The sequence below is a fragment of the Balaenoptera physalus genome (assembly GCF_965194825.1).
Source record: "Balaenoptera physalus genome assembly, chromosome: 16".
NCBI classification, from domain to species: Eukaryota; Metazoa; Chordata; class Mammalia; order Artiodactyla; family Balaenopteridae; genus Balaenoptera; species Balaenoptera physalus.
Genome location: NC_138898.1, coordinates 18,003,582 through 18,030,900, shown reverse-complemented (window position 1 = coordinate 18,030,900; position 27,319 = coordinate 18,003,582). Strand labels below are relative to the sequence as shown.

General features: G+C 44.3%; 1 protein-coding gene and 1 long non-coding RNA gene across 15 annotated transcripts in view; one reads left to right on the top strand and one right to left on the bottom strand.

Annotated features, from left to right (window-relative positions):
- PTPRT (protein tyrosine phosphatase receptor type T) overlaps positions 1-27,319 on the bottom strand; it is a 1,093,164-nt gene that overhangs the window by 115,108 nt on the left and 950,737 nt on the right. For all 14 annotated transcript variants that reach the window (XM_082430071.1, XM_082430082.1, XM_082430079.1 and 11 more), the window contains one exon: positions 15,043-15,191. In XM_082430071.1, the coding sequence (XP_082286197.1) occupies positions 15,043-15,191 (149 nt within the window). The remainder of the gene's footprint in view (positions 1-15,042; positions 15,192-27,319) is intronic.
- Positions 1-27,319, top strand: part of LOC309645405 — a 925,297-nt gene that overhangs the window by 580,317 nt on the left and 317,661 nt on the right. The gene's annotated exons all lie outside the window — the stretch shown is intronic.

Below are 27,319 nucleotides of genomic sequence, written 5' to 3'. Positions count from 1 at the left end.
GACAGAAAGGAAGAATGTTCTAGGAAGAGGGAAGGGAATTGTGGAAGCCATGATGTTGGAAAATACTTAGTGTTTTCCAAGAATAGAAGGAAAGTCAATATGACTGAACTATACTGAGAAATCCAGAGTGGTTAGAGATGAGACCAAAGATGTAGACAGGAATCAGATCATTCTGAGTCTTACAGGCCATGAGATGCATCCTAACTTCACTCTGAGGGCAATGGGGAGCCGGTGACAGGTTTTCAGATGGATGGTGGCATGGTAAGACTTGCATTTTTTTTATTAATTTATTTATTTTTGGCTGTGTTGGGTCTTCGTTTCTGTGCGAGGGCTTTCTCCAGTTGTGGCAAGCGGGGGCCACTCTTCATCGCGGTGCGCGGGCCTCTCACTATCGCGGCCCCCCGTTGGGAGCACAGGCTCCAGACGCGCAGGCTCAGTAGTTGTGGCTCACGGGCCTAGTTGCTCCGCGGCATGTGGGATCCTCCCAGACCAGGGCTCGAACCCGTGTCCCCTGCACCGGCAGGCAGATTCTCAACCACTGCGCCACCAGGGAAGCCCAAGACTTGCATTTTTAAATTGCAGAACAGGCTTGGCAAATAGCTCTTTTATAAGTAAAGCATAACAATGACATTGAATTATTAGGTAAACCTCTGCTGATGGATCAATTTGCAAGGAGAGTGATGGGACAGTAAAAGAAGGGTTATTAATAAGAGTGGGGACCAGATTTACAAGTGCATGTATTTGCTAGGGCACAGCTGGCTGAACACTCAGTGGAGGACCACATGGGTCTTCACTGTAGCAGAAACAGAAGTGACTCTGCTGCTGTGGAGTGACTCTCTTACTTTCTGAGCCTCTGTCACATCTGTAGATCAGAGGGAATTTCATCCAACCTATATCAAAGACCCTGAAGATGAAAGGGGTTTTCACCTTGGAAAAACTGAATTGGCCCAATGAGATATTAACTGAATAAGGACACTAATTTCAAAAATCGAATATGTCCAAATATTTTCAGGCATCAAACCACCAAAATATTGACTGATCAAGAAAATATAGAGCAAGCATGGATATCTAATCAATACTTCTGGACTTAAGAGTCCCGAGAATGGAACGTTGTAGAACATCCTCTCTCTATCACCTGCTTCATTACAAACAGTTGGCCACACCAATTTGTTTGTAGTCACTATTAATTCTGTAAGCAGGTATGTGTGTGTGCGGGTGTGGGTGTGGATGCATGTGTAAAATAAATGTCCATTGCAGCAGTGTTTTGTGCTAAGTCACTTTCCTTGGATCTGATACATGCAGAAACAATACTTACTTTTTATTAGTCTTATCAACTCCCACTCCAATACATTCTCCTCACTGTCAGTGGGATGATCTTTCTGGAACTGGACTCAATCCTGCTTCTCCGCTTCTTAAAATCTGTGCTAGCTCCTTGCAGAAAACATTATAAATTCCAAACTCTCTAGTTTTTGACAATCTTTAAGACACAGCCCTCAATCACTTTTCTAGGTTCATCTCCCACCACCTAATCCCATGGAGTTAAAAATCCAAATACTCCAGGGATGTCAAGCCACTCATAATTACAAGTCCAAGGGAAAGGACTTCCTGAGAAAGGGGTCAGGGTGTCTAAAGGAGGATCAGACCCTCGGACAGAGACACCAACATCTGTCTCCTGCCCTTCACATTCTCTCTCAAGCTCTAGGGAAAAGATAATTTTATTGATGTCTTTTGGACTCTGTATTTTAGCGAAGACATTCACACTCACAAGGAATTGTACATGAGAGCAAAAGTTCTTTCCAGATTCTGAAGATCTTCAGAGACCTTGCCAAACCATGTGCTAGTAATGGAAGAGTTATCACTGTAACCTAAGTGGAAACTGGAGATTTGGAAAGTATTCCTATTTATTGCTCACTCTAATCAGCCAAGTAGACCTCACACCGTGGTGCCCATGTACATGTATTCTCTTCTGACCACCATTAATTCCTTCCCTTCCTGTAGGCATGTGCCATTTCCCCTGTTGAGAGGTGAAGCCTGCTTCTCCACTCTTTCAGGCTTACCTGTGACCGCTTTTAATAATGATATGCAGCAGAAGTAATGCTGGCCAGTTCTCAACCTAGTTTTAAGAGGACTGGCATTCCTCCTGGCTTTCTCAGAACACTCGCTCTGGGGGAAGCCAGCCATCATGTAATAAGTCTGACTACCACGAGTCTGCCATGCTACAAAGAAGACTAAGTTAGACGCATAGGGAGAGGGGCCAGCCATCCCCAGATGTTCTAGTCATTTCAACCAAGGGGTCAGACACACAAATAAATGAGCCATTTGGGCATTCCATCCTTAGCAGATGCCACTTGAGGAAGAAATGAAGACCCAGACATATGGCTCTCGGAGAGCCATCCCAATTATTTCCAGCCATTCAAGTCATTCCATCTGAGTCTCCTCATTTTCAAGCAGACACAACCACTATCCCTGCTCACCCCTGCCCCAACTCTTGGCCTACAGAATTGTGAGCAAGATATAATGGTGGTTGTTTTATGCCATTAAGTATTGACGTGGTGTGTCATAACAAAACAAAGACAGCAATAACATGTTTCTCCTTTTCTGCCTTGACAATCTCTGATCACTTTGTTTAAGATTCAGCTCCGCCCTGACACTTTCCTTGATCATCTTGAAGCAGCCCAAGAAGCCTAATTCCATTTCCTACTGATATTCTATCAACTCATTTTGGCTTCTTCTCATCTAAAAAACCAACACAGTTCAAACCCCTTCCTTTTTACTTAGTGAGTTTCAATAACCAAAGAAACATCTCAGCTCCCAAGACAAATCATGTGGGGAAGCCAGCTCCCCATGACCATATAGATTGGATCCATGTAATTGATGCCCACTGTCTCTCAGAACATTCTCAGATAACTGATGTTCTCATGGCTACTTGTGAGGCCATCCAGCCAGTGGAGACTCACAGTCTGTTATATCTGCCTCCTGACTTCACTCTTTTTCTTGTTTCTTCCACTGGCAGAGCCAGATAGCAGCCTATCTGAGTCTTTGCCTATATTTGTGTCTGGTCTGAAGACCACCAGCTGTTATCCTTCCCTTTTCTTATGAATAGAGGAATGATTGTATCACACTACAAGAGCAGCCAGCAGTTAACTACTTGAGGATATTTTGAGTAGCAGCTCCCAATTTTGCAGGAACAATGAAAAGGGACTTGTAAAATTCCCCCCAGTGCTGGCAGACTAGAGGTTGGTGACAGGGGTGGAGACATGCTAAGATCTGGATATCAGCTGACTGGCAAAGAAACATTCTTTGATTCCTTTCTCTGCTGCACTCAATTCTGAATGCAGAAAGTGGGTCAACAGTGTATAGTATCAGCTGTACCAGGCTTTCTAAATATTCCTTTGTATTCTGACTTAGTATTGCTATGCCTGAGTCGCATCTATCTACACATCCATCCATTTATCCATCTAGTCAACTAAATAATAATTTCTGTCTATCTAGTCTGTGTCACACAACATGCTACATGCTGGGGACACAGTAGTAAGCAAACAGAAATGGTCCTCACCTCTTGAATCTTGCCAACTATCAGAAGAGTTGGACCTTAAATACATTTGGAAGATGAGGTCAGTGCTGAGAAAACAGAATTCTATGATAGCACCTAACAAAGGAATCCAATCTGGCCTGGGGAGAAAGGGGTCAGAAAAGGAAGAAATCCATGAATTGTGATCTAAAGGAACCAATTAGAGGAAGAGTGTGGGTATAGCCAGTGTTCTAGATGAGGAGTTATAAAACATTTCTGTTAAGGGCCAGAGAGTAAATATTTAGGTTTTGTGGGCTAGATGGTCTCAATAGCAATTACTCAACTCTACTGATAGGAGCACAAAAACAGCTATGTATAGACAAGATGTAAACAAACAAGCATAGCTCTTTTCCAGTAAAGCTTTATTTACAAAAACCAAGAGTGGGCTGGATTTGGCCTGTGGGCTGTAGTTTGTCTACCCTGCTGTAGACAGAGCGATGGCATGGGCAAAGGCCCTGTGGTAGAAGGAGTGTGAAAAAGGTGGAGCACTTAGAGAAAAAGGTAGAGTGGCTGGAGTTCACAGACAAAGGAACAGTGAAATGTGAGAACTTGGAAGAAATGAGCAGGGCAAGATCTGTATGTAAGATCTGGATGGGGACTTCAGTTTTTATCTTAAGAAAAATCAGAAGCCGTAGAATTGTTTTAAGCCAGGGAGATATGAGGCAACATATTTACATTTGCCTTGAATAGATCTCCCTAACTGCTAAGAAGAAAATGAACTAGAGAACGACAAGGATGGATATGAGGATTATTTAGGGGCTATGGATCTTACTGAAGTAGGAGATGATGGTAACTTGGACGAGGATGGAGGTATTGAATGTGGATGGGTTCTACACATACTGAAGATGTAGAATAATCAAAACTTGGTATTGAATTAAATGTGGAGGGTAAGGGAAAGGAACATGTCAAGATTACTCCACATTGTATCTCTGCTAAATGTATCTCTGATATCATGTTTAACACATTTCCTCTTGTTTTACTGCCAAGGGATTGAAATTTTACTTTCATTTCCAGCCTTCATATAATTAGGGAGTCAACTCACATGGCTGGTGAAATGAAAAGTAAATCACCCGAAGACAGATGAATTACACGGTTAATGGGCCAGAATAGCCTCCCTTCACCAGACACCATTCTCCGTGCAGCTTCTACACATACCTCTACTAGATGTATCATGCCATATCACTGTGTCTGTGTTCCCTAAAATATCGTGGGATTTTTGGAAGCAGAACTGCCTTTTTCATGTTTGTGTTACCAACACTTAGCATTGTGGTTGGGGGATCTCCTCACTCGACATCTGTCCACTCTAGAGGTAGGTGCAGGTTAGAGATATAATAGACGTCTGGTGGTGTAGGCAGTTCCTCTCAATCCAGTCAAGAGCATCCTACTGAGTCAGCCTAACTAAACCTCATGACACACTCCAGAAGTCTGTAGGAGACCACCTAGAGAATGATGGAGACAGTAATGCAGGGGACAGAGGGATTTTGCCTGTCCTTGGCACTCTGATCTTCTTCTTCCACTTCCTTGAATTCTGCTTTGCAAAGACGTTCCCTCTCCAAACCTCTACCTCCTGTATTATACCTGCTGCCCACCTCTGTGGGCAATGGGACAACCTACCGCCTGGGCAAGAACTTTACGTGGGCTCCTCAACCTCTGTGGTGATGTCAGCACTACGGCTGCTTCACTGAATTTCTAAGGTATATAGATCTGCTCCCAACCACTAATATATAAATCAGACTTCAGACTTTTAAAAATTTCTGTTTTGATTCAGAAAGTTATGCTTTGCATACTGAGATCTTATCATAATCCTGGCTGAGTAGGCAACCATGAGGCTACCTAATCCATTAACTCATTCACACATTCCAAGGTCCATCTCAGGGTCTGGGTGGATGACCAGAAAGTCTGCACTTGGACTAGTCACGTAGCCCCTTTCATAGACCCCTGTTTTGCCCTCAGCTTTAATTGACTCCATTTCTGCAGGCACTTCTAATAGGTAAGTCCTAGTTCAATGCTCTGGTTCTTCCATTAACTTGCTAAGTGATGCCAGGCAACGTGTCCCATCTTAATGTGCCTCAGTTTCCTTATTCATGGCAAAGTCTTCAATCACTGTGTATATACAATGTAGCAAACATTTATATCTCCAGGCCAGACTCCTCTGCTGAGCTCCAGGCCCACAAATCCAACAGCCTACTTGACATCTCTTCAGTGATTCAACAGCACTTCAAACCTTATCTGTCTAGATCTGAACCCCCCCTCTTCTGCTTCAAATCTGGCCTCTTCTTGTGCTCATTATCTCACTTAATGTCATCACTGCCCACTTAGACTGAGAATAAGCAGAAAAGAGAAGATTCTGGACTAAGTCCTGGGATGTTGGAATGGTTAGAAGAAGAACCAAGAAAGAAGCATGAGAAGAAATGGCTGGGGAGGAAGGAGAAAAACCAGGAGAGTAGAAGTCAAGCAAAGAAAATATTTCAAGGACAGGCTGCTGATAGGGCAATCATATAAACCCAGGTTCAAACCTCAGTCTGGTTTCTTGGTAGCTGTGTGCCCTTGAGAAAGTTACTTAAAATCTCTGAACCTCAGTTTCCCTGACGTGCCTCACAGAATTGTTGAGATTATGAAATGAAATGATGCATGTAAAGTGCTTTGTCCAGGAATTACTCACAAAATGTTAGCTGGTAGAATTATTATCTGTGTTTTCAACTTATCAAGGCTGTAGCTTTGAGCTGAGGAAAAAAAAACCTAGTCTCTAAGCTCAGTTTATTCTGCTACCTAGCAACTATATATTTACATTTTCAACATCACTTCTTTATCCTTGATTACTTTAACAAGCACTTCCTAAGTGCCCTGTTGCAATTCAGGACCACCTGTGAGGTGTATAGAACAATTCTATTTTCTTCTCAAGATGTAGTGGCCTAGAATAAATTGTCAAAAACAAGTTCAGCTTTGTAGCTTTACTGAGGTCTCTTTGAAAGGGTATTGAGGAAGAATGGGCCAGCTCACAATGAAAGTAAAGGTCTGTAGCTGATAAAATGCTACCCCTACTTATTTATAATGGAAAGCTGAATCTACACAAATCAAAGAGAATATGAGGCCAGGTTCCAACAACATGCAAGGGCACCTGACACTGGGATCACTCTAATTTCCAAATAGGTTGCCCCTCCTGGAAAGCGAATTTAAGTAGGCTACAAATGTAAGTTCCTTCTCGGGCAGGTTCTAGCCACTGTTCCAGACATATCTCTGGCCATATGCTTTCAGAACAAAGCACCTTGTATTTTAAGGCCCCTTCCTCAAGCTCACCATACCCCTTACACCTCCAAGCCTTTGTCCCTTCTCTCTGGGACAATCTTTTTCTTGCACTTTCTTCAAATCAAAATCCATTTCCTCACATAGACAGTACTGTCTAACTCACTTAGGCAGAATTAATCACCTGCTGAGCCTCTGATCAGTGTTCCTGGGGCACCACACATGCCTTTTCTCTATCACTTATCGCATTTATTGAAACTAATCCACTTACGAATCTCCTCTTGGAGGACAGTAATAGCCTTGAAGGCAGAGACTATGTCTTATTTATCTTTACAATCCCTACCCTGCTTAGCATATAGTTGGCAGTCAATGAATATTTAAAGGAACACCTCAGTTATTCCCATAACCAGGGACTTCTCAGGGACTCAGTTCTTCATCTTTAAGATGAGGAAGTTGGATCAGACGGTGTCTAAGGTAATTCTTAGTTTTGATGGTCTACTATGTCTCCTTTTGGAGTCTAATATCCTTCTCTGACACTTATCTTAGTTTAACTCTTTAATGCTTGGGATGGACAATTTGTTTACTTTCTCAAGGCCACTTAAATTTCCATTTTGCATTTCCAAGGAATAAGCAATACCATTCCACTTTGGGTTGCCAGGAACTTAATAAGTGTGTCCTTTAATCTGTCAGCCAAGAGGATGATTGCAAAATATTCAATAATCTCTATAAAATATTCAATAAAACTGGAGGTGGCAAGCTTGTAACATTCACTTCTTCTCCTAGATTCCGTTTAATCCTGGAGCCACCAGAAAATATAACTGTCCCTTCAAACAGAACTTCGTGCATTTTAAAAAATTCCTCTTCATGATGTTCTGTCGAGCTCATGGCTTCACTGTGGGACTCATGACTGCTCTTCCTTGTAAATTTCCACTCCTTCCATTCTGACTCTCGGGTTGTTTGCCATTCAGACAAAAGGACAGAAAGTTCCAGAGAGGGTTGTGAAAGGAGCCCTGGGTTTAGGGACCCTCAGCTATAAACGAGCTTTAGCAGCCTTCAGGTCCAGCATCTCCAGGCAGCCCCTCTTCTTGGTGCATCCACCCTGAGAAAGGGAAAATCAGCCTTTCTCTCTCAGGGTGTCTAACTGTACTATCAGAGATAATTTCGCACATAGAAGAACTAGGGCTTTGGAGTCTGATAGTCCTGGGCTTTACTACTAGCCAGCGATTCTCAGACTTGAATGTGCGTCAGCATTACCTGGAAGGCTTGTTAAAGACAGTGACTGCTGAGCCCCACCCGCAGAGCTTGGGGCTCAGTAGGTCTGGGGTGGGGCCCAAGAATTTGCTTCCAAAGAGTTCCCAGGTGGTGCTGACGCTGCTGGTCTGGGGACCACACTTGGAGCAAATGACTCAATGTTTGCTGAAACGGCACACTTCAGTTTCCTTCTCTATAAAATGGGAATAATACCGTCTATCTTACAGAAGGCAGTGTAGTGGAATGATCTTGGCTGTAGGCTTAGGGGTGTCACACAGACCCAGGTTTAAGTTCCAGCTTAAAAATCTGCCATTTCAAACTATGAAGGCTTAGGCAAGATCCTTAGTATTTAACCCTCAGTTTCCTCACCTGTAAACCATCAGGGATAATCATAACACTTATTCAATCCTCCCAACATACCAATGAGATAAGATAATGCATATAAAACACTCAGCTGGAAATGGGCTCATAATGAATGCTCAATAGATAATAGCTGGTATGATGAATATTAATAATCTAATAACTACTGTAATTCGAGGCCCCAAACTGGGAGGATTAAGTGAGCTCCTTGGCTAACCCAGCTAGAAATCAAAAATCTCTCAGTACACTGGGATAACAGGGTCAAATCTAACAAGAAGACACAGCGCAGATGAAACAGAAAGTCTTTACTTGAGACCCTCAAACCCCGAGCTGGAAGCCATGAACTCTGCGTGAGACAGATATGTGATGGACATTTGGAGGTTAATTCAAACGTGAGCAGTGAGTTCTGAACCCAGGTTTGGAAAAGTGAGTGAGGGTGGTGGCAGCCCCCTGAACTTCCAGTAGTTCGGCCCAGGGTAGACTTGGAAACCACACACTCCATAGACATGGACTAAATGGAGACAGATGCGCCAATCAAGATTTTGAACAGATTGGAAAACAGAAATGTGTACTGAAGAAGGTTGATAGCTGATGTGAGGGCCGCTGAGCCTGAGGGCAGGACCTGCAGGGCACACAGCTGGCTGCAGTCCAATAGCTGGGGGTGAGGCTGGGAGCTGCAGGAAGAGAAAGACTGATTTCATTACCTTCTGGGACACCAGAGGGCAGACAAGGGCCAGCGTCTGGTTGCTGACCAACCCATACTTTGTGTGCAAAATCAGGAATGAATGGATGGAAGTTACAGAGAGCAGATTTCACCTTAAAAGAAGACAGAATCCAGTACCAGAAGAGCTGGAACCAGATATGGCCTTGGAGCTAGAAGATCTTAGATGAATTCCAGGTCCATCATTCATATATACATACATACATATTTGGGTTGTGCAGAGATGCTCATTGTGGGACCATGAGTCTCCCACACCAGGCTGCAATCTCTCTCTCTTGCTCATCTCTCTCTATACCTATACAGGGCTTGGACCAGCTCAGGAATGCCCGAGGATGGGATGGGACCATCTGGTCTACAGTCCCACTTCTGAAGAATCTCCCCTGGTGGGACAATTCTCACAGGTCCTTTCTGGATTACTGGGCAGCTACCTTCCTGTGACAGGCATTTGGGGCCCTGAAGTGGATAGAGGAACCCAGAGAAGGCTCTGTCCTATCAGCTAGCAAGGCTATTCACGCTGATCTCCTTTCTTTCCTTCACCCTGCTTTGTGATGGAGAGAAAGCGTAAGGTTGGAGGAAAGACAAGACGCTTGGTTTAGAAAGTAGAACATGGGTCCAAATCTCACTATCTATTCATTACGGGACCTGAGGAAGATCTTTTAATATCTCAGAGCACCAGTTTCCTCTACTGTACAATGGGTTTGCTAACAAACATACCAACTAGAGAGGGTTACTGTGAGGACAGAGTAAGATGCCAGATTTGAACATGCTTATCACAGAGCCTGGCACCGTGTGGGAATCTGATTGGCTCCATGCCAGTATCCAGCCACAGGCTCGTTGCAGGACACTGTGGTGGTAGCAGCTTCTGCCCACGTGGTAGAAAAGGGGAGGAGCCGTCAGCAGCCTCATACAATGAGACCAGTGAGTGGTCAGAGCTACATTCCTGGTGCAGGAGAGGGAACATGGATTCTGGAGTCCGATAACCCTGTTTTGGCTTCCAATCCCATCCCCACTCTATGTGTGTGGGACTTTGGGTTTATCTACTCCAATTCTCTGAAACTCAGTTTCTTCACTTATGAAATGGGAATAATACCTAATTTATAGGGTTCCTAGGAGGCTTAAGAATGGGATTTATATAAAGCATACAGTCTAGCACATTGTAGATGCCAATAAAAGTGATCTTCCTATTTGGGCTTTTGTTACTAGAAAGCCCAGAGCCAAAGTGGAATTTGAAGGTTGCCAGCCTGCATATTTAGATTACGTTTTCATATAATGGAGTTATATTTTAAAATAACCTGGTCTTGACCCTCTTGTCTTCATTTATGTTTTCCTGATCCTGATTATTTACTTCTCATACAGCTGTTTTATTGTAGGTACTTTTATGGATGTTTTTCTAAATTCTTTGAAGAACTAAGTGGACAAAACCTAACTGATGTCAGGAGAGACAAATCCTTATTATGACTCTGCAAATGCCTGTATGATTTGCAGCATGGAGTCTCTCTGAACCTCAGTTTCCTCATCTGTAGAATGGGGGTAGTAAGAAACCTACCAGCTCTTTCATGGTGCAGGAATAAGGATCTATGGCTCCAGGTTTTTGCAAAAGGACTTCTGTAAACTATGAAAAACTTAAAAGTAGGAACATTTATTATTTTTGAGACAATGCCTTGTTTTATTCATTTTTGTAATTACACCCCTCCCCAAACTGTGCTCGGGACTCAGGACAGGGACAGGCACGTACTAAGCACTGCGAAAATGGCCACTAAATCTCACCTCCAAGCCCTCAACGGTGCCTGCTTCTTTATTTAGCAGAGAGCTTGATGGCCCAGCATGTGATGCTCCTTAGAGATAAACTGCCTTCACACACCAGACGTGAAACCATTGAATAGAATGGAAGCAAAAAAATGAAGATGGAGTTTACTAACAGTACCCAATGGGCAAGCGAGTCTGTCAAATGCTATTACATGAAGGGTAGACAGCCAAGCCCCGTATCACAGAATTCAACAGCAATTTGTTTTGAAGCATTTTGATTTGGACTAAAATAAACAAGGAGAGGATGAGACTATGAACAAAAGACATAAAGAAGATTTAAGCAGGAATGTAAAAAGAAAGCAGCAGAAGAAAGACCCAGAAAATGATCCCAGGGAGCAAAAGATCTCAGAAAAAAATAACAAGCAGGTACACAAGGCAGTAAGATCAAAATCAGATTACTTAATAAAAGCCAGCATTTCTTTAAACTGAAAACAATGCACACTGCTGACAGGCACTCCTTTTTCAAGAATGCCACAGCACTCCAGAGCAACAGCCCATACCTGACAAAGCCCCCTCACCCCTGCATCCCAGAGGTCACTGGTCCTATACAAAATTGGGAGGCTTGATGGAATGGATGTTGCAGAACTTAGCGGTCACTTGGAATCGAAAACCCAGGAAAACAAACCCACACAGTTGGATGCAAAGGTTGAATTAGGCCAGGGTCCACCTGTTCAATAATGAAATAATTGCTCAGGGCAGGTTCTTCTGTAATCTTTTCCAATGTGACATCTATTCTTGTGCTCTGCCTCTAGCAATGCTTCAACATTTGCAAATAATCTCAGGCTCTCCTAAAGACCCGATGGAGAAGTCAGACAGTCACTTCCCTAATGCCACGAAAATGGATTCAATTTTACATACATCAGGGTGATTGCAGAAGCAATTTCTACATCTCCAGTGTAAGCATTACTTACATTTTTTTCCCCTCAAATCACACCCCAGTGATTCCATAGAGCATTTTAAAAGGTACCTGATGCATTCCAGGGCATTCAAAAGAATCCCCAGGGCATGTTTGTGGCTCTAGCCTGAGGACACCAGATGCATAGATAGAATCCTAAAATATTTACTGATTCAAACAAATGCAAAATTTCTTAATAATTGAGTGTAACATCAATTGAATTTTTTCTGTCTTTTTAAAAGCAATAGCATTAAAATGAATGTACATACAATATACATATACACATGTCTGGGTATGCGTGTTATGTCTGTGTGCATGTATACGTGTGTATATAAATGTAAAACACACATATATCAATCTTGGAAAGATTGTGTCTGGACTTTAAAACATCTGATTAGATTTTATTGGATATGCTGCTTCTTCCTCTCTGGCTGGCCAATCTACCTCAGTCTTGGGCGCTTTTATCTTAAGAGTCTAAGTTTTATTAGCCCATGGGGAAAATGGAGGTGATGTTTCCCCTTGAAATCCAAGAAATTGGTGTTACCCAGGTTTTCATTTGAAATCAGAAAGCTTAAGATCAAATACCTACAATTTTGGGGTCATGATGTTTGTCACGTGTCTTTGACCATATCTCTTTGGCATTCAGAGTCCTCCCAGGACATTTTTACAAAAATGGAAATGGAAAAACAGGTGCACAAGAGCCTGGCCTGGACAGGAAAGGTTTTGGGTGAATAGGTACCACTTGGCCAGCAGTGCCATCAGCTAGACTTGCTAATGAACTTCCTTGCCTCAGGACAAAAGCAGGAGAGTCAGTGACAAGTTAACAGGGCCAGAGGCTTGGGGTGGGGCGGTGCTCAGGATGCGCCTTTAAGAACAAACCAAGCCCAGTTCCTTGCTACCCTCTTTCCACCTCTCCTTCCCTCTGTCGGCATCCTCTTTTCCTGGACCCAAGGGAATGTATGAGTCCCAGAAATTCACCTGGGTGGAGAACGGATTAAGAACTGACTTTGTGTTTAGGCAGACTGCAAACTTGCTCTGCTCTCTGAGGAAAAGAGAAGTTAAATATTTACTCATGAAATAATCAGTATGTGCTGTTAGGCTTCGTCTTTAAAAGCCATTTCTCAACCTTAAGAAGTATTCAAACTTAGCATCACCAAGAGTGGGCAAAGCGATAGCACGCGTCTATTGAAATGATGCAAAGGGAAGTACGTACACAACGTGACCTGTGCAGCATTTTTGCCAGAATGTTTAACCTGAATGTGATCATGATGAAAAAAATCAGACGAATCTGGACTGTGGAACATTCTGTGGACAACTGGCCTAGACTTTTAAAAGATGTCAGCATCCTGAAAGGAAAATGAAAGGTGGGAGGATTGTTGTAGATAGAAAGGTGATGGGAGACGTGGTGGCCAAATATAAAGTGAGCACCTTGACTGGATCCTGGATCAAAAGATAGTAACAATAAGAGAGAACATTTTAGGGCCATGGGGGAAATTCAGCTATGGACTCTGGTCTATCAGAGATTGAAACAAGGTTGTATTTCTTGGGTAAAATAATTTCATTGTGGTTATGCTGAAGAGCTCTCCTAGTTCTCAGGAAACACATGCTGAATTCTCTGGAGGGGGAGTGTCATGATGTCTAAAACTTACTGCTAAATGGTTCATAAAATTATATATGTGTAATGTATGTATACATATAGTGTCTGTGTGTATATAAGAGAGAGAGAGCAAATACTGCAAAATGTAAACAACTGGTGAATCTAGGTAAAGACTACATGAGTATTCATTTTACTATTTTTTCAGTCTCTGTAGGTTTAAAACAAAATCTCTCTTTCCCAAGGTAGCACGTCAATATTTGAAAATAGCTGCTGCCTCTTTCCAAGTTCAGCCTTCTTAACAGGGTGCCTATAAGAACCCCCTGCGTGGCTTTTACAAGATCCACATCCTGAGTCCCCACCCCACTCCCCTTGCCCCAGGAGATTCTGATTCAGCAGGTAAGGTGTGGGGCTCAGATATGCGTATTTTGAAAACTGCCTCAGGTAGGTGCTGTGGTACACTTGAGGTTAGGAATCATGGGTCCGAGGTACCCTTGGATCCTGGATCCATCAGGAAGCAGCTGTGTAACTGTGGGTAGGTCAGCCAAACACTGAGCTCTGGATGCATCATCTATAAAATGGGAACAGTCATACTAAGCATCTCACAAGGCTGTGGTGCAGACAAAGGTGGTCTGTAAATACTGGTTTCCTTTCTTTCTTCATCCTCTCATAGATCCCCGTCATCCCAAATTGACCTTATCTAAGTGATTTTTACAAAATACGATTTCATCCCTTTGCCACTGGCACAGTGTAGGGGGAACATTTGTCTCTGCTCATATTCCTTTAGATTTCCTGCTTTCCCCACTTTGGAGCAGAGGCTGGGGAATCTAGCATTTCTACGCAATTCAGAAAAAGAACTGGCTTTCAGAAAGTTAAGAGCAAAAGTCAGCACTCTTGAGTCTGATCCCCAAGATCAGACTAAACTAAACTAGCTTTAGTTTACTAGTCTTGACGTTCTCCTTTGGATGGGGTGAACCCTGAAATTGTAGCCACTACTACTAGCTTGGGATCCTGTATTAACTCTGCATGAGGACACCGCTGCTCTTGACTAAATGCCACTTGGATCACTAGCTGTGTCTTGAAACTGGCCAAGGCTTGGAAGGCACGGCTTCCAGTTCTGGATAAGTTACTCATCAGCCATGGGACTTTGGAGAAGTCTGAGCCTCAGTTTCATAAGCTGAGAAATGGAGACCGTGATAACCTATAACTCATCTACTTTATGTGGTTTATTGCAGCATTGTTTTGATAACTGTAAGACACTCAGTTCAGCTTGGCATATTTTTCTCCCTAAGGGCATAACCATGCCTTCCTTCTTCTTTTTTTTTTTACTATTGTTAGTTTTAACCTGCCTCTGTGTACACAAGCAGCAGTTAAGATGGCTTGCCCTCATTTCCATCTGCTTTGAGGTTCTGAAATTCTCCTTTTCACCCCAGGATGGGCGGCCCCATGTCTTTGCCAGGGAGCACCTTCATCCTGGACCATCCCAGGGAAGCAGCCAGACTCCATGTCCTATAGCACCTGACATTGTGAGGGGTCAACAGCAGAGGTACCAGGGTCAAGCTGGTACGGATGTCCCCTTCCCCTTAGCTGGCTCAACTTACTGAATCCATTAACGTCCTGTGAGCTAGAGGAGAAGCCTTCGTCGTTGCGGCTGGTGCTGAGCTTGGTGGCGGGTTTGTCGGCCGAGGCCACGGGCCCCATCTCCCTCTGCGCTCCACTCTGTGTCTCCTTCTGCTTCTTGGCCAGCTTCCTTTGGGACATGTGCAAGGGGAACAAAAATCACAGTCAGATGGTGACAGTTGCATCCAAGCACTGGAAGATCAGACTGTTCTTTTTCCCCACCCATCATCCTCAACCCCCAAACCTGGTCCATTTTCCAGAAACAGAGTCAAGGCAGGTCCTCCAAGGTCAAGGTGGAATAAACCTAAGTCTTCCTGAAACTGTTAAAGGCCTCCATTTGCTCAGAAATATGACATTTATCCTGCCTCATCCTCAGCAATGGGTGTGCTCTTTACTTGAGCTTAAAATGGGAAATAATGAGATTTGCCCAACACTTTCCTTACTCTCCCTTGAAAGAGAAGAAGAGGCAGGGGGACCTTTCTGTTCCCATGGCTCTGAATGAGATTCAGAATGGAGTCTGGCCTTTCTTAGGGATTGAGCTCGTGAAATAGCTCACCAAACAAAGGTAGATTGAAGTAGGGGCTGGTGTGGGCAGCGGGTAAGGGTGGAGGTGAGTTAGTCTTATAGCTCAAAAGGATAAAGGTTAAAGCAGAACTTGATGCACAGTTATTCCCACAGTGACCCTCAGAACCAGATGGGCACTTGGAATGATGATGATGACGACGACGATGGTGATGATGACAAAGTACAGCAGTGATGTTCAAACTCGTGTAAATCAGGATCACTTAGAGAGCTGAAAAAGCACACAGATCCTAGATTCATACAAGCAAGACAGGCACTAGATCTTTGCCGGGCCACCAAGTTCCCCAGGTGATTCTGACACCAACCACTGGAGGTTGAAACCATCAGCTTTGGCATCAGGCAGACCTGGGTCCATATCCTACCTCCATAGCCTGTGGCTGCATGATACAGGGCAAGTTCCTCAACCTCAGTAAGTTCTGAACTTAACAGGCCAACCTCATAGGGATTAAATGAGGATTAAGTGAGATAATGTGTTGGGAGCACAGTGCCTGGCACACAGTGAATGTTTAACACGTGGCAGCTGCTATTCTTGTTTTTGTATCATCACCACTGGTCCAACTGCATTCCACTGCTGGAATGCTCTCTCCAACAGTCCCGCTGTGGAATCCCATCCCCCCTGGATTGTATCAAGTGATGGAGACTTTGGCACCTCACTGGGAGGCTGAAGGTTAAAAAGTTCTTTGTATGGATTTGAAATCTACTCCCTTTAAATGTCAACTACTGGGTCTCAGATTTATTGCCAGAGATATAAAAATATGACTAACCCCACTTGCATATGACAGTTTTTCAAATATTTCTAAATAAACAACCTGGTCCCTCTGAGTTTACCCAACATTTATGTATCTAAATATAGTAATTTTATTCCTATGATATGCAAGGCTATGGGTTGCACATTAAATATCTGGAGGGTAAATTCTTCCAGGTCTCTTGCTCCATTTTTCACAGGACTTGGCTTCCAATCCAATCTTGGTCACTCCTATTTCAACACGGAAAGGACATGTTTCCGTGATGTCCCAGAGAGGTCAAATTCAGCACCACCTAGGAAATATCCAAAGGTGAGCCCATCTGATAATGAAACAGGCAGTTTCAAGAGGTAATGATCCCCCTGTCAGAGGAGGTATTAAATGCAAGGGTAAACCTAGACTTAGAAGTATTTTAGAGGTTTTCATCTAGGATCACTTCTAGTTTGATGGTATTTTCCTTCACATGGAGTTGATCTAGCTGTAGACTGCACAGAAGAATGGCAGATGGCACACTCAAGTGAGGAGAGAAAATGTATAAAAGGACTATTGACAAAGTGAGAAGGGTATAAGGGGAACCCAAGGTATAATACAGTGACAGGAGAGCTGTTTATCACCTGTGGGTCCAGAGGGACAAGCAAGAGGAAGCAGCAACTAGAACCCAAAAGGCATTGTGAAGAGGAGGCCACCTGTAGAGAAGCAGTGAACTTCTCCCAAGGGATCCAGCCAGTCCTGAATGACCCCCACAGGGAGGGACCCAGAGGCACAGATTCCCTGACTACATCCTCCCTCCCCTATCTGACCTCCTAGAGTGGCTCACATTAGCTGAACCCAACTGGAAGCCAAAGGCATGGCACCCATTTAGATCTTGCTCTGTAAGCAGACAGCAGAGTAGAGAAGAGCGGAGAGTGAATCTGGATCCAGGAAGAGAAGAGCTTTTGTCTATTTGAAGACAAATGCAGCCTAAAATGGAATTCCTCTTCTTTTTTGTTTTTGTTTTGTTTTTTTTTAAATTTGCCGGGGGAAAGAAGGGCGCTCAGGAACAGAAGTGCATCTTTTGGTTAAAATGCTTTGGCCACAGACATGCTGCTCCACTAGTGAAACTATTCCAGGCAGACAGAAAAACAACAAGAAATGAAGCATTCGGTCACTTGCGCCTTTTCCCACACCATTGGCAGGCAATCGGCCAGCCGGCAGGGGGAACGCAAATGAAAGAAAAACGAGTAATTCTGCTACTGATGACATTTCAAAGTTTTATTCTTCATTTATTATCAAAAAGGAGTGTGTTTCAAAATGTATATGTGGAGCTTCCCTGGTGGCGCAGTGGTTACGAATCCGCATGCCAATGCAGGGGACACGGGTTCGCGCCCTGGTCCGGGAGGATCCCACATGCCGCGGAGCAACTAAGCCCGTGCGCCACAACTACTGAGCCTGTGCTCTAGAGCCCGTGCTCCGCAACAAGAGAAGCTACTGCAATGAGAAGCCCGCGCACCACAACGAAGAGCAGCCCCCGCTCGCCGCAACTAGAGAAAGCCCTCAAACAGCAACGAAGACCCAACACAGCCAAAAATAAATAAATAAAATAAATAAATTTATTTTTTAAAAATGTATATGTGACCTTCTTAATCATAAATTTGAAAAGATATACAGCAGACCCTCTGCCTCCATCTGAGTTCTGCTCACACTGCCCCAGCAGGAAATAAAAGGACATCCAATAAGAGAATTAACTTTCAAACTATAAATGAGCATGTACTGGAGGCTTTGATATTTCCTTAGGGCAGAACTCCCAACCAATCTCATTCTATTCAGGGTAAGATAATATGGAAAGAGTTGTCTTAGGCACAAATCACTGGTTTCCAAAGGAATAAAAAAAAAAAAAAGGTCTTGCTCCATCTATGAAAAACGGCATTTTACAGAAATGTTTGGGTAGCTCTGAACCCCTGGATAAAAAATTTTTTTTAATGGAGCCTCTCTAAAACATAGATATTTAAAAACTGGACAACTGAGTGGTAAAAATCTCAGGTTTTTACATCCTTAGTTTTTCACCCATGGTTGACACTGTGTTTTCATGGTGACGATGATGCTATGTGAAATTTTAAACTATGTAGACAGGTGCTTCAGCTACAAAATGGAAATGGAAGGGATGTGGAAGGAAATAAAACACAAAACCGTACTTCTGGGATCTTATTCAAAATTTAATCACTAAAAAACCCTCTTAGTAATTTAGGAAAAATCATATTCATTCCTATAGTCATAGAGTTTAGTTGATCCCCCTCCCTCTTTTTCCTGAAAAGAGGGGAACATCCCAAACTTGTGAGTGGGGCAGACAAGACCTATGGCTCCAGGCTTCAACGCAGCCTTATTTCCCACACGTGTCTCCTTTTAGGAAACACCAACTACCTCTTCTTCCTGTCCTAACCATTCCGCAATACTCCTTACTCCTCAGTGTGCCCCCATTCTTCTCCCCGGGCCACCTCCCCTTCATCCTTCAAGGCTCAGTGGCATTCAAATATCACATCTTCTTTGAGGTTTCCTCTTGCTCCCTAAACAGATGTGTGGTTTTCTCTTCCGGGTTGACTCTCCCATTGAACACAAATATACTTAGGACCTACATGTGCCAGTCTCTGCTAGATGTAAGAAGTTCATAGTGTCAAACATTGGACATGATCTTGACCTTCACAGAACACAGACACTAGTGGCAAAGACAGGCACTAAACAGGTAAATACATAAATCGATACAAAATCACAAAGGTGATGAAATCCAAGAAGGAAAAATACATACAGCTAGGGGAGAGCAGCAAATAGCTGGTTTGAACCCTGTCAGGAGATCAAGGAGGGCCTCGTTGCCATGTCAGCTAAGCACTTGACTAATCCAATTGCAGTGATTCAACCCTCCTACCCAGGAAGGCAAGAACCTCTTGGGTGAACCTCTTTGGACTTCCTGTACCTACTCCAATTTTTTGCTGAGTGTCTGGCACACAGCCAGTGCTCAATAAATTTGTTGTGCAAATTTATGTTTAAAAGTCTACAATCTGAAGTGTAGAAAAGACTGTCATCCTACTCTGAGTACAAATTATAACCACTTAAAAAAAAGATATATGCAAGGAAAGAGGAAGAAAAAGCTGCATGAAATTAGTTTGTGACCTGAAATACTTCCAGTTAATGAATTATTTTTGTCTAACAACTTAGCATTTCCTTCCTGGGGTGTTTGAAGAATTGATGGAATGTTCACAGAAGTCAGAGACTTCTTTTTCCCTCAGAGCCCACAGAATAGCCATAGCTATAGAATGTTTTTTAAAAAACCTCATATAAGATAGTCACATGATATATGGGATGGTCGCATAACTCATGCCGTCCTCAGATCCCTCAAGACTCAAGCACTTGCGACTTCCCGAACTTGGAACTTTTTCCTGCAGTTGTTCTGAGATTCCTGCCAATTGGGTCACACAATTTCACCAGCAGGGTGTACCAAGAGCTGTTCAAAAGACAGCATTGTACAAGCCTATCTGTTCCTCTGCTGGGTCACCTCTAGAGCTGAAGAATGTTTTAAGACACAGCAATCCGAAGTTCCCTGCTTCTGACAGGTTGGGACAATGTGGCGTGGCTGGTGGTATTCTTCCTTCTAACAGATCACTTGGAGGTCCCCCCAACTTTTGCTGGTTAGCTGAGCGAGGGTAGGTGGCCAGGGATGTCCCCATGATGGACCATGACATCCGTGGTTTATCCTGAGCACCACTCTTGATAAGGGAGGGTGGCAGGTGGAATGGCTCCACGGAGAGGACTGTAAGGGCTGTGAAAGGTTCTGGAATCACGCTACGAGAGGAGAAGGAAGAGTGTCTGAAACAGGGATGTTTCTCATGGAGAGGGAATATTCTGGAATGCTCTCTTCACACACGTGACATCTGGCTCTGTGTGGCCCCAGGGGTCAGAATTAGAACCACCACATTGGCTTGACACAAGGAAGACATTTCTAGCAAAGTAGAACTGCTCGGGTCTCTTCTGGAAGTGCCTAGTGCCGAATTGCCCTTCCCACGTTTTCTTCTTTGGCAACCTTCTCTTCACCTTTTAGGGGCCAACTCAAAGGCCCCCCTACTCTTAGAAGTCTTTGCCTCCTCCCTAAAGTTAGTAGTTTATTTCTCTTTGCACATTAATTGGTTGGAAAAATATTTAATGAGCACCTACTTTGTAGGTGGTTAGACAGAAGTGGCTGTTAAGACAGCAGGAGAACATGATGTGAAAAGCCAGACATGACCCCTGCTCTGTTTAGGCTTGTGGAAGTAATGAGCCCTTCATTATTGGAGGAGTTCACGGAGAGACACAGAAACTACCTAGGAAAGAGGTGGTAGGGATTCCAGCATCTGGATCCTGCAAAACCCTTGAATATGTGGGTGGAGAACAGGAGACCCGGACAACTGAGGGAGAGTGTTGGTTCCACAGGGCTCTTCCCTGGATGTGAAGAGCCATGCCCACTTTCCAGGGGAGACACTGACCAGGCGCTCTTTCCTTTCTCCACAGGGTTTTCCCCGACCCATCCTCCATTGGCATCTCTGGACAGACTTTCCTGGGAAAACACAAAGGTTGGAACCCTGGAGCCAGAGAGATATCTTAGTCCATAGGAGGTAGACAAAGAAAACACTGCTGAAACTCTACTCCTATTAAAAGCCGGCATTGTGCTCTTTGAAGCCCGGACAGCCACTTCTATGCTGACATGATTGACTCTCTAATTAAATTCATACATCAGAAACTGGAAGGGAACTGCACCATTCTCTTATTTTGTAAAAGAAACTGAGGCCAGACAGAGGAGGGGCTTAGACAAGTCATGCAGCATATCAGTGGAAGCCACAGGACCCTAACCTTGCTTTCTGCCTGCCAGCTCAGGATACCTGTTCCAACGTTCCTCTACCTCTCCTTTCGGGATAAAACCAGAAGTGCAAGTTCAGTCCATGGTAACAATTCTAACCCCTTATGAATGCAGCAAAACGTCATTAATCCAAGCTCCACTGACTCAGAATAACTGTAATGGAGGCAGAGGCTGGGCTACCGCACAGCAGAGTTGACAGTGTAAACGAGGATACGGAAAAGTGCAGGATTAAAAGGAGAACACGCCACTTTCTCTTCTTTCAGGAGGTAGGATGGCACAGCAGTTAACATCAACTTTGGTGCCAGACAGCCTGGCATCAAAACCTGGCTCCATCTCAGACTAGCTGTGTGAGTTCTTGCAAGTTACGCATGGCTTTGCATGTCAGTTTCCTCCTGTCTATAGAACTGCAGGTAGCAGCAATGCTCCCAGGGAAGGGAAAGTGTTTGCGAAGATTAAATGGTGTGCAGTTACCAAAGCATTTTCCCCAGTGCATGGTACACGGTAAGCACTCAATAAATGCTCTCTGGTTATCTTTTAAATATAGGAAACAGCCATGTTGATTTAAATGGCCTCATTATTTATTAAATATGAATCCTCTAAAATAGATACCCTGAAGAATGGCTTTTCTCTAAAAACATTCTTTGATGTATTCTACAGCTGTGCTTCTCAACCTTGGCTGCACAAATCATTTGGGGAGCTTTAAAAATTACTGATGAGATTCTAATTTAATTGGTCTAGGGTGCAGCCTGGGCATTTGGGTTTTTAGAAGCTCTCCAGGTGGTCGTCATGTGCCACCGAGCTTAAGCACCACCGATGTAGAACACTGATTCTCCAAGTAGTCTCTGGACCAGCAGTATCGGCTTCACCTGGGAACATACTAGAAATGCAGTTTCTCCAGCCCCACCCCGACCCATGAATTAGAAACTCCAGATGCGTAATAAGCACTCCAGGCAATCCTCATGCATGCTGAAGTGTGATATCCCCATTGTTGAGAGCCCACTCTTCAGCTGATCTGAATTAGTGAAGAGTCCCTATCACAGTGGAGGACCAGGACCAGGAGGCAGGACACCTGGGTGCCAGCCCCAGGTCTCCAAATACCTCACCGAGTTACCAGGGACACACCGTTTCCACTTTCTGGTATTGACTTCAATATAGGGGGGAGCTGGCATCTGAGAACCACAGCAAGAACTGATGCTTCTTAAATGACTGTTACCAGTTGAACTGTGTTCCCCTAAAAGATATACTGAAGTCCTAACCTCTGGTACCTGTGAATGCGACCTTATTTGGAAATAGGGTCTTTTTTTTTTTTTAAATAATCTCAAAAATTTTATTGCCTCTTTACAGAATTAGATATTTTACTTTAGAAATATTTTACTAATATGACAGGAAAAAAGTCATTACTATTCGTTTTGTTCACTCATATCCATTCTCAGCAACCTCAAGTTAAAAAGGAGATACAACTTTAGAAAAATATGAAAAATTATGAAGTGTTTCCTTAATAAGATAGCGGTTTCTAAAACTTCTCCCAAAATCCTACTAAAATATTTATAATACAGAGAAAAAAGGGAAAACCCACAATTGTTCTCAAGTTTTCTAGACGCAAAATTGGTGGCCAATGCAGGCTTGGAAAGAGGGTCTTTACAGATGTAATCCAGTTAAGGTGGCCCTAATCCAGTATGACTGGTGTTCTTACAAGGAGAGGGGAATTTGGACAGAGACGCACGGGGAGAGGGCTGTGTAAGGACAGAGGCAGAGAATGGAGCGAGGCAGCTGCAAGCCAAGGAATGCTGAGGATTTTACAGCCATCACCAGCAACTACGAAGAGGCAAGAAGGATTCTACTCAGAGCCTCAAAGGGAGCCTGACCCCCATTGACACCTTGATTTCAGGCTTCCAGCCTCCAGAACTGTGAGAGAATACATTTAGTTGTTTTAAACCATCACCTTGTTGTGGCAGTTCTACAAAATGAATACAATGACCATGAAACAATAAATCCTAAATTTACTGTATTTATTTAATAAACACACATATAGCACTTATTCCTTCCCAGGCACTATTTAAGGCTATCACAAACACAATGTATTAACTTCTTGAATTCTCTTAATAACTCTAGGAGATTGATAGTATTACTAACCCGATTTTGTAGATGAAAGAATGAGGCAGAGTTGAAGTAACTCACCGAAAGCCACACATGCTTTAAGAGATAGAGCTGGGGGCTTCCCTGCTGGCACAGTGGTTAAGAATCCGCCTGCCAATGCAGGGGACACGGGTTCAAGCCCTGGTCCGGGAAGATCCCACATGCCGCAGAGCAACTAAGCCTGTGAGCCACAACTACTGAGCCTGCGCACCACAACTACTGTAGCCTGCACGCCTAGAGCCCGTGCTCCACAACAAGAGAAGCCACCGCAATGAGAAGCCCACGCACTGCAACGAAGAGTAGCCCCCCACTCACTGCAACTAGAGAAAGCCCGCGGGCAGCAATGAAGACCCAGCGCAGCCAAAAATAAAAAAATAAAAAAAAGAGATAGAGCTGGGATTCAAACTCAGGCAGTCAGGCCTCTGAATGTTCTTTAAGATTCCTTGTTATGTCACGCTAAGCCAAGGACCCACACATGTATACCCTTGTCCCAAAGCTTTCTCAGCTGGCTCCTTGCCTCTCCAGGCAAACACACAGTGACACATATAAGCACATATATGCGACCAGAAAGCTGACATTCGCATCCACTCACATCCTTTAGGCATTACACATCCTGTCTGCTCGTTACCTCTGTTGGGTACCAATCCTGGAAGATAACTGGTGGGTCCTTCCTCTCCTACCCCCATCACCCTACTATAGCCTTGGGGCTTCTCCATGCTTCCACCAGAATGGCAAAGTTACAGAAGCAACAGTAGCACATCTTATCACAATTCAAAAGGTCAAGGGACCTTGGCCACCGCCTCTGACACCTCCATCCCTCTGCTGTCTTGCTCTCCATGTCTGTGCCTCTACCTGCCTCCGCTTCTCTCCTCAGCCTGTGGTTGCCTCTCTGTCTTCCTTGCCTGGATGGGCTCTCTTTCCACTAAGGACAGAGTCAGACCCAGTCTGACCATCCTCTGGAGCAGGGCAGGGGAATCTGCATAGCAGAGGACCTAAGGCAGATGCAAGGCCCTCCTGCTGCTGGGTACACGGCCACACTACCCCTTAGATCCTCAAGCAGAGCCTAGTGGGAACAGCATCGGCTCTGGAACAAGACTGCCTGAGTCCAAATCCTGGCTCCACCGTTTACTGGCTACATAGCCTTGGACACTTACTTAGCCTCTTTATAACTCAGTTTCCTCATCTGTTAAATAGGGATAATTATTGTGAATTCTCACAACAACCATTTGCAGTAGATGCTGACTTATAAATATTATAGTACTTACAATAGGATCTGTCACCTACCAAACAAGCTCCATGTAAGTGTTTGTTAAATATTAGGCAATGGGAAGGAAATAAATGCTTCAAAGGAACATGAGGACAGAATCTATGGCACAGACAGTGGGAACTTCCCTGAATGCTTTCAGACCACTGGGCTCTGAACTGCTGGGCTAGGCGAAATGCCCTCTGTTCTTGGTGTTGTGGAAATATCACGGACCTTGGCCCCAGGCTAACCTGGTTCTAACCAGCTGTGTGATCAGGACTGTGTCTCTGTCTCTATGAGACTCATGTGTAGAAAGTATTTGATAAGCCCTATTTCACAGTTACTAGGATGATTAGAAATAATATGTGTTAATTCCCTAGCATGGTCTTTGGCCTATAACAGACACTCAGCAAATGCTATTGCTTTTTCTCCCCCTTCTTCATACTGGCCATCAGCATTCCTTCTTCCTTGCTTTATTTTAATTTTAACTTGGTGTTTGATCTACTCCCTGAGATGAGCACGCCAGGGAACCAAGGTGACTACTGAATACTTTTTCTTCCTTTGTCCCTTTTGATCCATCCATACCTTGTGCTTATTCGACCATAAACCAAGCCAGATACTTGGACAGATACTTTTCTCCCAGTCACTCTCTGACCCTCAGTTTCAGGCCATTACAAGTTACAGAATCTTGGATTCTCTGGGCTGGGAAGTCATTCTCCCACCCCAGCTGGGAGACCCCTTGCAACACCCCCAGCAAGTGGATGTCCCCCTCTCCACCCCCGTGACTGTCCAACCCCAGAGACAAGGACTCATCGCCTCTTCAGGAAGCCCCTTCTAGGTCCCTATATGAGGATTAGTCTCTGAGCTGAGGCTGAGCTGAACTCTGCCTCTTGTTTCTTTTCTTTCTTTTTTTTTAATTTTCTTTCTTTCTTTCTTTATTTTTGGCTGTGTTGGGTCTTCGTTTCTGTGCGAGGGCTTTCTCCAGTTGCGGCAAGCGGGGGCCACTCTTCATCGCGGTGCGCGGGCCTCTCACTATCGCGGCCTCTCTTGTTGCGGAGCACAGGCTCCAGACGCGCAGGCTCAGTAGTTGTGGCTCATGGGCCTAGCCGCTCCGCGGCATGTGGGATCTTCCCAGACCAGGGCTCGAACCCGTGTCCCCTGCATTGGCAGGCGGATTCTCAACCACTGCGCCACCAGGGAAGCCCTGCCTCTTGTTTCTTATGCCCTCTTGGACACCCGTCGATGGTCTGCCTGCTTTTCACATCTAGCCTGTGCATGGGTGAACTGATGGCTCTCACCTTCCAAAGTTTATCCCAAGGAACCTCTTCCAAGCAGTCTCTCGTGATCACCGAGGCTCTGTGTTCTTTCCCCAGCTCAGCCAACCTCGCTCTGCATTTCACAGCCCTGTACCCGCACCTCTTCTCAGATCTCAGCCCAGGGCTCCCGGGATGCTCTCTCTTTTACCCCCAGCCCACCCCAGACCTTCACTCCCCATCCAGAAATCACTCCTGCCTGCCAGATGGTCAGTCTCCATGGTTATCTCCCCTGCTAGACTGTAACCGCAGGGGCAAGGTCCCTGCCGGCCTTGTTCACCTTGTGCAGATAGAGCCTTGCACAGATAGGGCCTTGCGCAGTTTTGGGCACAAGCAGGTACTCAGTACACACTTGTTGAATTACTGTATTAACGGATAATCACAAATCCTTCAAGTTCCATCTCAAACACCACTTCTTCCAGGAGGCATTTTCCGACCTCTCCCTTACAGGACATGCCTTACTTCTGTTTTATATCCTAGTCGTTTGCCTGCCCACTCTCATCGCCCCTCATCATAACAATTTGCATAATGCACATTAGTTCATATTTGTATTTCCTCTAGCACCTAGTTCAGCACTTGGCACCATGTTGTAAAAGCTTTAAAACTGTTTACTGATGAAATGCATGGATGGATGGCACTTTTAATTCATTTATCATTGCTCCATTCCATATTTGAGCATCCTCACGACTTAGGCTTGACACTTTTAATCTACTTCTGCACAAAGTGTTGGACTTGAACGGGTCCTGCTTGCTATTCTACAAGTTGGCCTTTTGCTGCAGGTGGTGCATGGCAGTGATTCTCAAACCTGAGGGTACATCCGAAGCACCTAGGAAGCATGTTAAAACAGGGATTGTTGGGCTCTACTCTCAGAGTTTCTGATTTGGTGAGTACGAGGTTAAGGCCTGAAAATTTGCATTTCCAACTCCCTAGGAGATGCTGGGACTATCCTTGGAGAACTACTGGTCTGTGGGATGTCATCTCCTGCCCCATTGGGGAACACGTGCTATTTATCTGCTGTCTTTTCACCATTGGTCACCTGAAACCTTATTCCCATCACCCACCCCATCCCATTTCTCCTAAAACTGCCAGTAAGCATAATATACCCTTTAATCGAGGATTCCCATTTTTCTGGGACTTTATCCTAATAAAATAATAGTAAAAAAGGAGAATACATATATTATGTAGATAATGCTGGAAAACCCAGCTTCGTATATGCCAGGCGTTCTCAACGGTGGCACTACTGACATTTTGGGCAGGATAACTCTTTGCTGTGCAGGCTGTGCACTGCAGGATATTCAGCTGCATCCTTGGCCTCCACCTAACAGGTTCCAGTGGCTCCTCCCATTCCCAGCTGTGACAATCAAAAATGTCTTCAGACATTGC